Consider the following 15543-nt stretch of genomic DNA (forward strand, 5'->3'; position numbering starts at 1 on the left):
TATGGGCGAGAATAAATGGTGGCAATGGCCACAGACTATGACGTCACCTTAAAGGGGTTTCCAGGTGACTATTGATCGCCTCTCCTCAGTATAAGACATCAGTAAGCTCTGACACCCAGGACTCCTCGGGGCGGCGATGGCGCTCGTCAGTGACGTCACGTTCTTTGGTCAAACAGTCTGAAGCTCAGTCCAAGAAAATGAATCAGCTGCAATACCAAGCATGGCCACTTTACGATATGGGGCGCTGTGCTCGGTTTTAGAGAAGACGCCGCAGCGCTCACCTAAGTGGTGCAATCTCTTCAAACAACAAATGTGTGGTGGTCCTGGGTGTCGCACCCCCACCCATCATATATTGATGACCAATCATAAGGATATGTCATGAACATTACAATCCCAGAACACTCCTATAAAGGGTTTGTCCTATTATGGGCACTTACGCCTATACAAGGACAGAAGATACGTGTCCGAACAATGGCAGCCAATCATTGGATCCCCCACTGAGGACAGGGGGTTGAAAATCCCCCAAAATCTTCCCTGTGAATGTAGCACCAGTGCACTTGTATGACCAGCCCCCCATTCACGTCTATGGGGGGCTGGTCATCGGCGCCCCATTCACGAGGAGGCCTTAGGGTCTGTTCACACGGCGGAAAATGAAGAGGAAATTCCAACTTCATATTCCGTCGCCGGCTTTTTTGCGCGGTTAGCCATGATGGTACGCCGCTGCAGCGCATCATCATTCCGTCGCCGCTTCTGATTAGGCCCCAATGAATGCGCCCAGTCAGGAGGGAATGTGGAGCTGGGGACACCGCGGGCAGAATCCGCTGCAAGATCGCTCAGTTAGGATAAGTTCACACAAGGTTTTTTGAACTGGATTTTGACGCGGAATCCACATCAGAATACGGCTCAAAAAACCACCTGCCATTGAATTCAATGGGTTCCTTTTTCCGCGAGCGGTTTGTTCCTGCTAGCGTAAAAAAGAAGCGACCTGCCCTTTCTTCAGGCGGATTCCGCGGCTGATTCAGCGCCTCAGGACACTCCCTCCCGTTCATTTGGGCCTAATCCGGAGCGGAGTGCTGTGACTGGATGCCGATGCACCGTATGCCTGGCGGTAGCAACTTCTGGTGTTGTCCCATTCATTTGAGCCGACTCCGGAGGGGGAAGCCGCGACTGTGACGGTCGTGGCAGGCGGGTTTTGTCCCGAGAGTGACGCGGCTCCCCGCGTCACTCTCGGTACCAAAATCCGGCCCCCGTGTGCATACCTCCCAACTTTTGAAGAATTGAAAGAGGGACCGCCCACTCGTTTTTCATGTGCCCGCACACAGTATAATCCTCCTACAGTCACCCGTAAATTATATGTCCCCCCTCTATCTCTCCCCCAGTTTCATATACAGCCTTCATCTGCCCCAGTTTCATGTCCCCACATCTCTGCCCCCAGATTCATGTCCCCTCCATCTCTGCCCCCAGATTCATGTCCCCTCCATCTCTGCCCCCAGATTCATGTCCCCACATCTCTGCCCCCAGATTCATGTCCCCTCCATCTCTGCCCCCAGATTCATGTCCCCACATCTCTGTCCCCAGATTCATGTCCCCCCAGATTCATGTCCCCACATCTCTGCCCCCAGATTCATGTCCCCTCCATCTCTGCCCCCAGTTTCATGTCCCCACATCTCTGTCCCCAGATTCATGTCCCCCCAGATTCATGTCCCCCTCCATCTCTGCCCCCAGATTCATGTCCCCACATCTCTGCCCCCAGTGTCATACCGTCCTCTCCTTCATCTGCCCCCAGATTCACGTTCCACCTCCACATTAAACTTACCTTCTCCTCCGCTCCCTCGCCGCTCTCTGCGCGCCTCTCTCGCTGACACATGCGGCTGAAATCGGGACATACCTCCCTCCAACCGGGACCGCGGGACATGTCACCCAAATCGTGAATGTCCCGCGGAAATCGGGACGGTTGGGAGGTATGCGTGTGAACGAGCCCTCAGTCTCCCGTTCTCTTGATTACTAGGGCACCTGGTAATTGAGCCCCAGCGATCGGACGCTCATCACCTGTCCTGTGTATAGAGGAATAAGTGTCCATAACAGGACAAACCCTTTAAGGCCATACACCCGGTTAGCTAGCCACCTATCACATTACATTGTGGACTACCTACACAGCCAATGAGACTGTACAAAACGGGGACCCCCCGAACGTAAACCTATACGTGTAACAAAGCGGTTACTTTAGGCCTCGTGCACTCAGGGCACGGGACCGCGAATTTTGGTCCTGATTCTGAAGCGGGAAGCTGCATCAGAATTGGACCAAAATGCGCCTGCCACGACAGTTGCGGCTTCCCCCTCCGGAGTGGGCCTAGTCGGGGGGGTGCTGTCACGAGGTGAACGCTGGGGCTGAATCAGCCGCGGAATCCGCCTGAGAAAGGACAGCTCGTTTATTTTTTCGGTGAGCCGAAAAAAATGTACCGCTAACGGAAAAAAGGAATGTACATAGACCTCTATTGTGAGGGGGTGGATTCAGCGCCAAAATCCGCCCCGCTCTTGCCCCGTGTGAACCTAAGGAAACCTGCAGACCTGATAGACTATAATGGGGTCCGTGTGGTTTCTGCTTGGTGTCTGCACAAATCATGCGCTCTTCTCTCTGCAGGTTTCGTGCGGAAACTACACAGACCCCATTATAGTCTATGGGGTCCGCGGGTTTCCCGGGTAACCGCTTTTTTATTCGTATAGGTTTACGTTCGATGTGCAAATGTGAACCGGGCCTTAGTGTAACTGTTGTGTGATGTCCGTTAAACACTTCTGGACTGTCCATAGACTATATACGTCCGGGAAGTGGTTGTCTAGTTCTGCCAGGACGTACCGGTACGTCCAGTCAGAACACAGCAGCTGCATGGAGATCGTGCAGCTGCTTTCACTAGGATCCGGCTGTAACTTCAGCCGGAGCTCCCAGAGAGAAGACAGGGCAGATTTATTACCTCCCCTGCCTTCTCGATGGCTGTGTATACAGCGCTCAATGAGCACTGTATACACGGCTATGGACGCTGCCATAAATCAGCTGCCCTCTGACCCGGCAGACATGTGATCTGCCGGGAGCAGTATCCTGCCAGAGCTGCTGGGTCCTACAGGACTCAGATCAGCTCTGTATACTGTGTATATACAGCGTGCAGGAGGCTGGATTCCTCCTGTAACTGAGGTTAAATGTATCAGCCCCAGTTATAGGAGAAATCAGCCTCAAGTACAAAAAAAAAAAAGTGATCAGATGTCCCCAAAGGTCTCTTATCACCTTATGGGGACACAATCTGGGAAAAAAATAAAATAAAAATATAATAAAAAAAGTTTTAAAAAAATGTAAATAAAATAATAATAAAAAATAAATAAATAATACACTAATAAAACGCTGTTATTAAAGGTTATAGCCCCGCCCCCGATGACACCATACAAAATAAAAATTACCGTAACGGAGAGGAAAAACTATTTTATAAAGTTTTTCAGTGACACTTTGTGTTATTAAAAAAATATATATATATAAATTGAAAACCAGACACAGTTTCCCTCCTATTTTGTTTATATTTTCCCGGATATAAAAAAAATTAAAACACATTTGAAAATAAAAATGACATAAAAATAAAGCCCTATGTGTCCCCGAAAAAAGACGCAAAAATTTGTTGACTGAGACATACGGGAAAAATGTTACAGACCTCAAAACCGCACATACAAAATAAACCTAAAATGTGTCTGGTCCTGGACCACAAATTGGCCCGGTACTGAAGTGGTTAAATAAAAAACCGTGCGTCACCCCGCCGTTAATCACCATCGTGTGAATATACTTCTGGCCTTAGTCCTATGGCCACTCACCTTTGGATATGGCTACAATGCACAATGCAAAGACTCTCAAACAAGGCTACTATGGAAACAGCGTCACCGAAACAGGAAACAGTCATGTCATGTAACCTGTGTGTGATGTGTGTGCCAAGATACAACAGCAGCCATTGAAAGACAAGAGAACTCCTTCTAATAATAATAAGTGTATGTATATGTCTTCATTCCACACTGTATACAGCTACTGTGGTGAGAACACAGAGTATATATATATATATATATATATATATATATATATATATATATATATATATATATACTCCCGGGCTATGAGGAGTGACGTCACGCCGCTGCTATTCACTAAGCTTAGAGCGCGCGCCGCCCACTCTCATCCAGCCGGCGGGCGCGCGCTTGGGCTCAGGCGGTGACGTCACTCGCAGCCGCCGCGGCTCTCTCCTTTTCTGACTCCTCCTCGCGCCGGCTTCTTCCCACTCTCCGCCGCTGATTGGCTCTCGCGTCCCGCGGGCCCCGCCCTTCACACGTATAAAAAAAGGCCGCTAGAGCCCCGCCCCCTTCGGTGCTTTTGTTGACGGCGCCATTTTGTGGTTGGAGGCGGCGAGTTTCTCGGGAAGGCTTTTCTAGTTCTGTAAGTATGAAGGAACTAGGGCAGGAAGTGACTGAGCTGTGAGAAGATGGAGACTGTGGTTTACTGGTCAGCTCAGGGTGCTCGGGTGGAGCCTCGGTACGTGTGACTGGAGACGGCGCCAGCGTCTTGTAGGTGAGAGCTGACTACTTCAGGAAACGCCACGGAAGCCTTTCATTCCTTGTGATGAAACCTAGAAAGCGACGCGTTTAGCCGAGCTCATAGAAATCCATTGACGTAGCTCTGTTTCCTGTCAGGGAATGGTTACAGGTTATATACAGCTGACACACTGTAACGACCCCGCAGCTCTGTGAGTATATAGTCACTGTTAGGAAGCGGAGAGCCAACAAATACAATGCAGGACACTAAACCTCCTCTCTATAAGGACCTATCGAACCTGACAGGATCCCCTAGGTAGGTCATCATTATTAGGGTTGAGGGATCGGAAAAGAACGGATTCTGATCGGCGATTGAGTAAATTTAACGATTGCGATCAGAATTCTGATCCCGATCTTTTCCGGCGGGATCGAGGTCAGAGGTTATCTCAAGATCGGCTCTACCCTATTCATGTATATATCATGAATAGGGTTGAGCGATCGGGAAAGATCGGATCCCGATTGGCGATCGAGCAAATGTCGGGATCGGCTGGAAAATGATCGGATTTTAAAATTTGATCCTGAAATCTCGAGATCGGCTCAACCCTAATCATTATCCATTGCGCTTGGGTCTCGGACAAACCCTATGAGACTAAGGCCACACAAGATGGGTCCACTGCAGGTTTTCGGCTCGACGTTCAGCCACAGGATAAGGTCTAAGTGTCAGATTGTTGGGGGGGGGGGCCGGACCCCTGGGACACCTAGTGGTGGAACCCTGAATTTTTCCCTGAATGCTCCATGTGACTAGAGCCCTGGTGTACATCTCTGGCTAGCACGCTGTTCACGTCTATTGGGAGGTTGATATGGCAATATCCTGCAGTTCCATAGGCACTAGATAGGAGGCAGTACTGTACAGGGGAAACATAAAGGAGACGGTGGGCGTCTTAAAGGGTAGCCCCACCGAAATGGTATAATGATGGCATATCCTAACAACATCCAGGACTTGGGGTCCTCAGTATATGGCTTGGTGGGGTTGTCCGATGGGTCTGTCATGTCCTTTATGAACCTTTAGTAAAGATTTCATAGACAATTTTAAAGTGTTTTTTTTTTTTTCAGATTTTCCTTCGAAAAGAAGATGAATTTCCCCCGACTGATCACATTTACCAAAGCTCGAGAGAAATCTGACTTGTGGGAAAATGGAGAACGAAGAAGTAAAAGTTCATCCCGGAGCAATGAGGTGAACATTTCTGGTGAGGAGGCAAAAACCTTCTACGAGAATCTTCTATCAAGTGAAGGGGAACAGTCAAAGAAGCCTTCTCGCAAGCGCAAGCGGGTCACCGCGACGTCACGAGAGAGAACAGAAGGACAATCGCAGCTCAGACTGCCCCGGACTGTCCCCGGGTCCACCGACGAGCGCAAGGGCCACCAGCTGCTAAAATGTTCACAACATGGAGATCTGAAGGGAGTGAAGAAGCTGCTGGAGAAGGACAACTGTGATGTCAATTTTCAGGATGGTTATTTCTGGACGGCTCTGATGTGCGCCGCCTACGCCGGGAAAAAGGATGTAGTGAGTTACTTACTGAAGAGGGGTGCGGCCTGGATTGGGGTTTGTGATACCAAAGGCAAGGACGCTGTGATGTTAGCAGAAGAGGCTGGACATTGTGAAGTTGTCCAGATCCTACAAGATTCATTGAGAGGTCTACCTCAAGGCGTAACTCCAAGGTGAGTGAGGGTGCTACCACGTGGGGGGCAAGAATAAGGAACCCAATACCTTGTTAGGCGTAAAGGAGGTTGGCCAATTAAGTGATGTTATATCCTAGTGAAATGCCATCAGATTATGTGGTTGGAGCGTCCCTTTAAGTATATGATGTTTCCAGATGTAGTTGAGCTCTGGCTACTTGTAAACCATTATACATTACATTTCTGGTGGTGTGCTGACTAAAGGAAAGCCCCTGTAACATGGTGAGATTAGGAGAGGAGGGAGGGGGCGGAGGGGATCAGGGGATGCATCCAATCAAGTGATTTGGACAGAACACCCGGGTCCAACATCAAGAATCTGCTAGATGAATTGAGGTATTACCCAGGCAATCCCTTTAAGTTACGTGATCACTGATGATACTCATCCATGTGTACGTTATGGCTGGTCGGGGGTGTTTCCACTCAGGACCCCTCTTTTAATAGCCAGTTTTTGCCATCAGGTGGACCCAACACGTTGACTTTCTTAGCAGTAACCATATTGTCTGTTCTTTCTGCAGAGCGCAGCCACTAGAAAGGAAATACTGTGACATTTGCAAGACTCATTTCCAAGAGGACAGCATCGAAACGCATCAACGTTCCACAGTCCACCTCTTTAACACAAGAAAGAAGCTTCCTCCCACCTACTACGTCATCCCACAACATAACGTTGGATATAAGATGATGCTGAAGGAAGGCTGGGATTCTGAAGCAGGGCTGGGGCCCAATGGTGTGGGCAGGAAGTTTCCAGTACAGACTGTGCTCAAGAGGGACCAGAAAGGACTTGGTTTTCAAAGTAACGAAAAGCCAAGAGTCACCCATTTTGCGGCTAATGACACTTTGGCAGTAGCCCGGCCGGCTATAACATACAAGAGGACAGAACGAGTGGCCACTGTCAGCCGGAAAGAGGAGAGAAGGAAGGAGGAAAAAGCCAAGGCCTGGGAGCGAGACTTGAGGACTTACATGAATATTGACCTATAGCAGCCGTGCCCCTTCACGCCTGAACCCCAAGCCGTGTCTTTATGTTAATAAATCAGTCATTATGATGTTTCTTACATTGATTTGTGTAAAAGACATAGAATTGGGAACAGAGTATAAAAGGACTAGAAAGAGGTGGGGCAAAATAATTTAGGCATGTATTCCAAGCTAAAATCAAGTGTGCACTAAAGCGACTCTCCATTGCTTGTATTTTTAGCTATACAAGGTAGTCATCGAAGTAGATTCGAACTATGTGATTGCTGATCCTGTCACCAATGTCTAGTTCCTGTTTCTGCAAAACACTGCAGAGCTAATACTAGACTTAACCTTCCAGGACCTTAGACTGTGAGGATGATGTCACTAAAAGTCCTAGAAGGTACTTCAGATAACACTGGGGAAGGTAATGGGGGCAGGGTGACTGTGATAGAGGGGGAACTACGGGCAGTATGTGAGAGATGGGGGACTATGGGGAGCACATTGTGAGAGATAGGGACTATAGGGAGCAGATTACAGTGAGACGCAGAGGAGGAACATGGAGGCGTTTTGACATAAGAGGTAAAGCAGAAGAATGGGGAGACTTTGAAGTCACATGGTTGTTCTCAATAGTGTCTGCAAGCAGCGCTAGCAACATCTACTGTTTGTATACCAACCCTTGCTAGAAAAAAGAGGTCACGCTGTGATCATGTGACTTGCTGCAGAAGGTGAAAGCAGGACATGGAAAGACAATATGAGACAACTATTTCTATTAAGCAGAGGTGTGGAGTCAGTAGGCCAGACTACCCATTCCGACTCTATATTTCATCAGCCTGACTGCTACTCTAAAGCCGGGTTCACACAGGGGTTTTTTGGACCGGGTTTTGAGGCGTCAGAATCTGGTCCAAAAACGGCTGGGCGCGACTGGATGCCGGTATAGTGCACCAGCACCCAGTTGCGGCATTCTGCTCCGGATTAGGCCCAAATGAATGGGCCTGGGAGGGAGGGAGGGTTCGCGCCGTGGAATCCGCCTCATGAAAGGGCATGTCCCTTCTTTTTTCCGCGAGCGGGAACAAACCGCTCACGGAAAAAGGAACCCATTGAGTTCAATGGGAGGCGGTTTTTTGAGTCGGATTCTGATTGCGTGTCAAAATCCGTCCCTTCTAACCTCTAATGCTTTATGAAGGTCGTCTGAGACTGCCAAGTAGCGGCAACACAAATCTGCTCCCAATAGACAGAGTGACTTTGCCCAAGAGGGAGAAACCGCCCTGGTAGAATGAGTTCTCGCAAACTTCAGAGAAGGAAGCCCCTGGGAGGAAAAGGAGACCCCTATTGCCTCCGTTATCTATCTAGCCAGGGAAGACTTAGAAGTAGAGATGAGCGAGTACTATTCGAAACGGCCATTTTTGAATAGCACGCACCCATAGGATTGAATGGACGCAGCCGGCACGCAGGGGGTGAAGTCCACCATATCTAGTGGTTCAAAGGGAAGTCCACAAAGACCTAAACAGGACTGTAGACAGGTCCCACTGAGGAACAGGAACATGAACAGTTGGCCTTAATCTTGCTGCCCCCTTGAGAAACCGAGAGATCCGGACATCTTGAGATAGGCGTCTGCCAATTCATTTTTTTTTAAAGCAAATTTACTCCTTATCACAAGCAATTTTGATGCATTTTCCACCTCTTAATCAGTATATTACATTATGTGCGGCTCGAAGATGCGTCAGCTCCCTGGGAGTGCTAGTAATTCTCAATCCACATATGACTGGCTGCTTTGAACCTTTGATGCAATTTAAGGCATACCTGCTAAAGTGGGAGTAGGGTCGAGCGATCGGGATCGGAAAACATCGGATTCCGATCGGCAACCGAGTAGATTTTGCGATCACGATCGGAATTCCGATCCTGATCTTTTCCGATGGGATCGAGGTCGGAGGATATCTCAAGATTTGCTCAACCGTATTCATGTCTATATCATTAATAGGTATGAGCGATCGGGATCGGCAAAGATCGGATTCCGATCGGTGATCAAGCAAATTTCACGATCGGGATCGGCTAGAAAATGATCGGAAATCAGATTTTAAAATCGATCCTGAAATCTCAAGATCGGCTCAACCCTAAGTGGAGGACAGGATTTACACTCAGGACATGGTGGATTCGAGCATACGAGTCCATCTCCCTATGGGCTGAGCCACTAGGGCTCCCGTTTCCCAGTGAGGCCTCTATGAAATCTGGGAGAAAGAATATTAATCTCCATCATAGAGTCCTGCACGTACTCCTTTACCCAGGAGAAGACACCACGAATAGACGGCTCCTCAGCTGGAGGACCCCGACACTGACTGCAGTACAGGTATTCATAACCGTCAGCGAGAGGAGTCTCACAAACCTTACAAGGAAGATGCTTGCGTCTAGAAGAACTCTTCCTCTTGGACACAATCAAAGTCACCATCAAAGGGAGAGGAAGACATCTAGGAAGAAAATCTAAAGGTTAACCCCTTCCCGACATGCGCCGTAATAGTACGGCGCATGTCGGGTCTGTAACTATGGCGACCGCCTGGGAGCCGGGCGGCCGCCATAGCCGCCGGTTGTCTACTGCTTTAAGCAGTAGACAACCGGCTCTAAAGCGGCCAAAATGGCGGACCGATCGGAGGCATTAACCCCTCCGGTGCCGCGGTCAAAGGCGCCGGAGGCGCCATTTTCCCGGCGGCGCATGGGCGCCGCCATTTTGGCCGGGATCGCCGGCTCCTGGAGCATGCTCCAGGGCTGACGTCCCATTGCCATGACAGCCGGGAGCCTTGTACAGACTCCCAGGCTTGTCTGCAAATCCTCTCTTTTGCAGGCTGCTCTATGCAGCCTGCAAAAGAAAGGATGCTTTTTTGCATTGCATTGCAATGCATTAGCATTGTAATGCATTGCATTAGTGATCAGACCCCCTGGGGTTCAACACCCCTAGGGGGTCTAATAAATGCAAAAAAAAAAAAAATAAAAAAAAAAAGTTAAAAAAAATATAAAAAGTATTAAAAGTTCAAATCACCCCCCTTTCCCTAGAACACATATAAAAGTAGTTAAAAATTGTGAAACACCTACATGTTAGGTCTCCCCGCGTCCGAAATCGCCCGCTCTACAAATCTATAAAAATATTTTTCCTGTTCGGTAAACGCCGTAGCGGGAAAAATAGTCGAAAGTGCCAAACCGCCATTTTTTCACTGTTTTGATTATGATAAAAATTTGAATAAAAAGTGATCAAAGCAATAACATTTCCTGAAAATGGTAGAACTACAAAGTACACCCGGTCCCGCAAAAAAAGACGCCCTATGCATCCCCGTACACTTACGTATAAAAAAGTTACGGCCGTCGGAATATGGCGACTTTTAGAAAAAAAATTTTTTAACACAGTTTTGGAATTTTTTTTAGGGGTCAAAATGTAAATAAAACCATATAAATTTGGTATCCCTGGAACCGTACCGAAACACAGAATACAGGGGACATGTCATTTTGGTTGCACAGTGAACGCCGTAAAACCAAAGCCCATAAGAAAGTCGCAGAAATGCATTTTTTCTTCAAATCCACCCCATTCTGAATTTTTTTCCTGCTTCCCAGTACATTATATAGAATAATTAATGGTGGCATCAGGAAGAACAATTTGTCCCGCAAAAATTAAGACCTCATATGGCTCTGGGAGCGAAGAAATAAAAAAGTTATGGGGTTTAGAAGGAGGGGAGTCAAAAACAAAAATCAAAAAATGCCATCGGCGGGAAGGGGTTAAACAAAGGAAAGACGGGGAAAGATAAAAAACCAACAACAGTAATAGTAACCAAGCTGACTAGTGGAAGGAGCCTGAACCAAGGACAGAGGACCAAGCAAACCAAAAATAAACAGGCCTTACTCCACAAAGGGGAGGAGCTAAGGAGACCTGCACAAAGACTCCACATAATGCTAGTCCGACAGAACCCGGCGCTCCCCACCCCCGGAGTGCGAGACTGGAGATGCCTAAAAGAGAACAGCTGGCAATAATGACGGCAGAAAAAGGAGGAAAAGAGGAGGCAAGGAAAACCTCCTGCTCCAAAAGAACAAAAGAGTTTATGAACCTTCTAATGTTAGATTTCACAAGGAACCCTGCAACGGCAGAGACCATTAAAAACTTCATATAACCCATTCTTCTTCCCCTAGAGAAAGAAGAAGGGGAACTTAAAGAAGACACTCCCTCCTCCCGACTAGGCCCATTCATTAGGGAGTGAGCGACTGGATGCTGGTGCAGTGGACCGGCATTAAGTCGTGCCTACCCGTTTTTTGGTCTGGAATTTGAGGTGTGAACTTACCCTTATAGGGGCTTTTGTTGTGTAATTAGGTTTAATTAAAACTTCCACCTGTCCTAACAGCACACAGGGGCAGGAATACCCCACGTGTTGTGTTGCTGTTGGACGTAAGGGGAATGGTCACTTACACTATTTCTTATTATTAGTACTTGTACAGGAATATGCTGTATGTGCTTTTGCTGTGAGTAGGTTGTGATGTGATATATCACATGACCACGGCCTGTACATCATGACGGCACAGTGAGTGCTATATGGAAAGTTGGAGTACTGCTCACACAGAGGCCTTGTTTTCCTAATTACATCTTGGCAAAAAGATTTGCATATTCCCCATAATTCCCCAGTGGCGCCCACTCCTCAAAGAGTGTTCTTATCCCCTGACCCTGTTCCCCCCCACACAGAGATAGGAGGGGGCCCTGTGCTTGGCTGTTTTTGTTACTTTGTTTCAGTGATACGTGGAATTCTCACATTAAGTTTATTTTAAGATTTCAAGTGAAAATCACAACTTACCCGCAGCAAAAACACCTATAACAAATTCTTATAAAACTACAACTAATAAGCTATAGTGTAAGTGACCGTTCACACTCCTGGGCTGCGAGACTGACATTAGGTGCGAGCAGTAAATGTTGCGAACAACGACTTCCTTTACTGTCAGTATATCTGAGTTTCTCACCTCGGTGTGTGTGATGACGCGGAGCGATAAAGCTTATTGAGGCGGCACTCTTACTGCTGCTGACCCTAATGGCAGTGCTTTGATGGCTAACCTCAGCACCTTAACCTCATTTTGTATGATGAGTGAATCACACTGGGCGAATGCAGAAGGCGTGGTGACCCCGGCAGTAAACCTGACAAAAGCACAAATCAGTCACGCCAATAATTATTTCACAATTTTTGGAAAAAAATGAAGCTTCAGCTCGGCCGCTCGTCTTTGGCTCGTCTCCTAATATTTTCTATTCTGATCACCGGTAAGGATTCATCTTCATGTCTTACACGTTTGTATCTGTTGTCTTAACACATCAGACGTTCATAAGACTTAAGATATCTGTATTACTGAAATGTCCCCACTGTGGGACTATTAAAGGATTATCTCATCTTATCTTGTTATAAAAAATACCTATGAAAGATTTTCGTTACATTTTTATTTTTGGAATTACGATAATTCTTTCCTAGAATTCTTGACACTTATTTTTATATCTATTTATATTTTAATTGTTCGTTTTATTAAAAGAATTTGTTGATCTCTATCATCAGTATTATTAGCAGAAGGATTAGTTTTTATTTATTCCTAGTTGTATGTTTTTTGGGTTTTTTAGATTGATTTTTATTATGAGAAGCATTACGGTGATCACAAATATTGCCAAGTATTATCTATTATATGACATAATAGTATTATTTATTATCATTTATTATTGTTTTTAACTTTTCAATTGTAATTTCTTAATTTTTTTTTTTTTTTTTTTTAATTTCAACTGCTGTAAAACCTCACGCACGAGCTGTCATTTTTAGAATCAGATATAAAGATTATAACGGGACCTGAGATATATATATTTTTAAAAAAAGTTCTCCCTTTTAGAATTTTATTTATTTTTTTTATAAATATTTATTTATTTTTTTATTTATAACTATTTTTTATTTTTATTTGTTTATTTATTTATTTTTATAAATTATTATTTATTTATTTATTGTAAGTCAACGATGTTCAGAATCGTTTCTTCATTTTGTTGTAAAATAATTTAATTATTTTGTGATCTTTTTTCGAGATTTATGTTTTTGTGTTTTTTATTTTTGCCACGAGCACCTTGTTTAATGCTTCCATTTTTTTATTTTTCTCTTTTTCTATTCTTATACGATGAATGCAATGGTAAAGACATAAAACGTCAAATCCTCCTCCCTCCCCATACAACAAAAAAGACAGAAGAACATTTAAAAAAAAAAAAAAAATTAAACAATTTTACGTTTAACTAAAGTGTTGGCGCACTCAGATACTATGTGCGGATATTCAGGCCAATTGGGCGGAGTCCATAACCCATCTAGACTATTTTTTATATAGATCTTTTACATTCAGACCCCGTTGTAGTTTATTACGTTCCATTGAGTTGTGTCCCCACGTCCGTAGGTGCCTATGTACTAGAATAAGAATAAACTATATGCCCATGGTTTTGTGTGTTCAAGTGTCTCAAAATATTGTTCAATTATATTTTTTTTGCCTTTGGAAATTTTTGTTGGATAGAATATTTTATATTTTAAAAATCACTATTTAGCATATTTTTTACTAGATCATTTTATATGGCATTTGGTTGGGTTTGGGATCTGTCTAGAGCTGATATTAACAATATACTGTATATATATATATATACTGCCACCCTACATGAAGACTATGAAATATTAGCTAGGCCAAGTCTGTAAAATTTATCATAGTATTACACACAAAACACTGATTATTTTAAATTATTATTATTATTTCAGAGAGCACTAGCCTAGTTCACATAATATTTTGAAATAGATAGATAGATAGATAGATAGATAGATAGATAGATAGGAGATAGATAGATAGATAGATAGATAGATAGGAGATAGATAGATAGATAGATGATAGATAGATAGATAGATAGATAGATAGATAGATAGATAGGAGATAGATAGATGATAGATAGATAGATAGATAGATAGATAGACAGATAGATAGGAGATAGATAGATAGATAGATAGATAGATAGATAGGAGATAGATAGATAGATAGATAGATAGATAGGAGATAGATAGATGATAGATAGATAGATAGATAGATAGATAGATAGATAGATAGGAGATAGATAGATAGATAGATAGGAGATAGATAGATAGATAGATAGATAGATAGATAGATAGATAGATAGATAGATAGATAGGAGATAGATAGATAGATAGATAGATAGATAGGAGATAGATAGATAGATAGATAGATAGATAGATAGATAGGAGATAGATAGATAGATAGATAGGAGATAGGTAGATAGATAGATAGATAGATAGATAGATAGATAGATAGATAGGAGATAGATAGATAGATAGGAGATAGATAGATAGGAGATAGATAGATAGATAGATAGATAGATAGATAGATAGATAGATAGGAGATAGATAGATAGATAGATAGATAGATAGATAGGAGATAGATAGATAGATAGATAGATAGATAGATAGATAAGAGATAGATAGATAGATAGATAGATAGATAGATAGATAGATAGGAGATAGATAGATAGATAGATAGATAGATAGATAAATAGGAGATAGATAGATAGATAGATAGATAGATAGATAGATAGATTGATTTTTGCTTTATATTTTGGTAGGGAAGTGACATTTTTTTTAACTTTGTGGTTTTTAATTTAAAAAACGAAAGTGTAATGCATTGTTCAGACTCAGCCTAATTTTAGAAAAGAGTATCTGGAGCTAAGCAGCGCTGCCATACATACAATTCTAGTTGGTTTTACAATTTTATTGTATAATAATAATAATAATAATAATAATAATTATTATTATTATAATAATTTAATAAATGGTATTTAATTGGGGCAGAATGTTAAAGAGGACCTTTCATGGTCCGGGGCACAGGTAGTTCTATATACTGCTGGGAAGGGGCACTATGGGGTATAATACTGTGTGCAGGGGCCACTATGGGGACATAATACTGTGTGCAGGGGCCACTATGGGACATAATACTGTGTGCAGGGGCCACTATGGGGGATAATTCTGTGTGCAGGGGCCACTATGGGACATAATACTGTGTGCAGGGGCCACTATGGGGGATAATTCTGTGTGCAGGGGCCACTATGGGACATAATACTGTGTGCAGGGGCCACTATGGGGGATAATACTGTGTGCAGGGGTCACTATGGGACATAATACTGTGTGCAGGGGCCACTATGGGGGATAATTCTGTGTGCAGGGGCCACTATGGGGGATAATTCTGTGTGCAGGGGCCACTATGGGGAATAACACTGTGTGCAGGGGC

The 15543-nt window shown here is 44.4% G+C and overlaps 1 protein-coding gene across 2 annotated transcripts; it reads left to right on the plus strand.

Annotated features, from left to right (window-relative positions):
* Positions 1-4368: 4368 nt before the first annotated feature.
* On the plus strand, positions 4369-7325 carry GPANK1 (G-patch domain and ankyrin repeats 1). Of its 2 annotated transcripts, none has more exons than XM_075260335.1 (3): positions 4369-4459; positions 5668-6273; positions 6807-7325. In XM_075260335.1, the coding sequence occupies exons 2-3, from the start codon at positions 5687-5689 to the stop codon at positions 7264-7266; spliced, it is 1047 nt and encodes a 348-aa protein (XP_075116436.1). In that variant the 5' UTR covers positions 4369-4459; positions 5668-5686; the 3' UTR covers positions 7267-7325. The 2 variants fall into 2 exon arrangements, with proteins under 2 accessions (XP_075116436.1, XP_075116435.1); XM_075260334.1 differs by having other exon boundaries at positions 4374-4591.
* The last annotated feature ends 8218 nt before the right edge of the window (positions 7326-15543 follow it).

Source organism: Leptodactylus fuscus, chromosome 11 (genome assembly GCF_031893055.1).
Source record: "Leptodactylus fuscus isolate aLepFus1 chromosome 11, aLepFus1.hap2, whole genome shotgun sequence".
In the NCBI taxonomy this organism is placed as follows: domain Eukaryota; kingdom Metazoa; phylum Chordata; class Amphibia; order Anura; family Leptodactylidae; genus Leptodactylus; species Leptodactylus fuscus.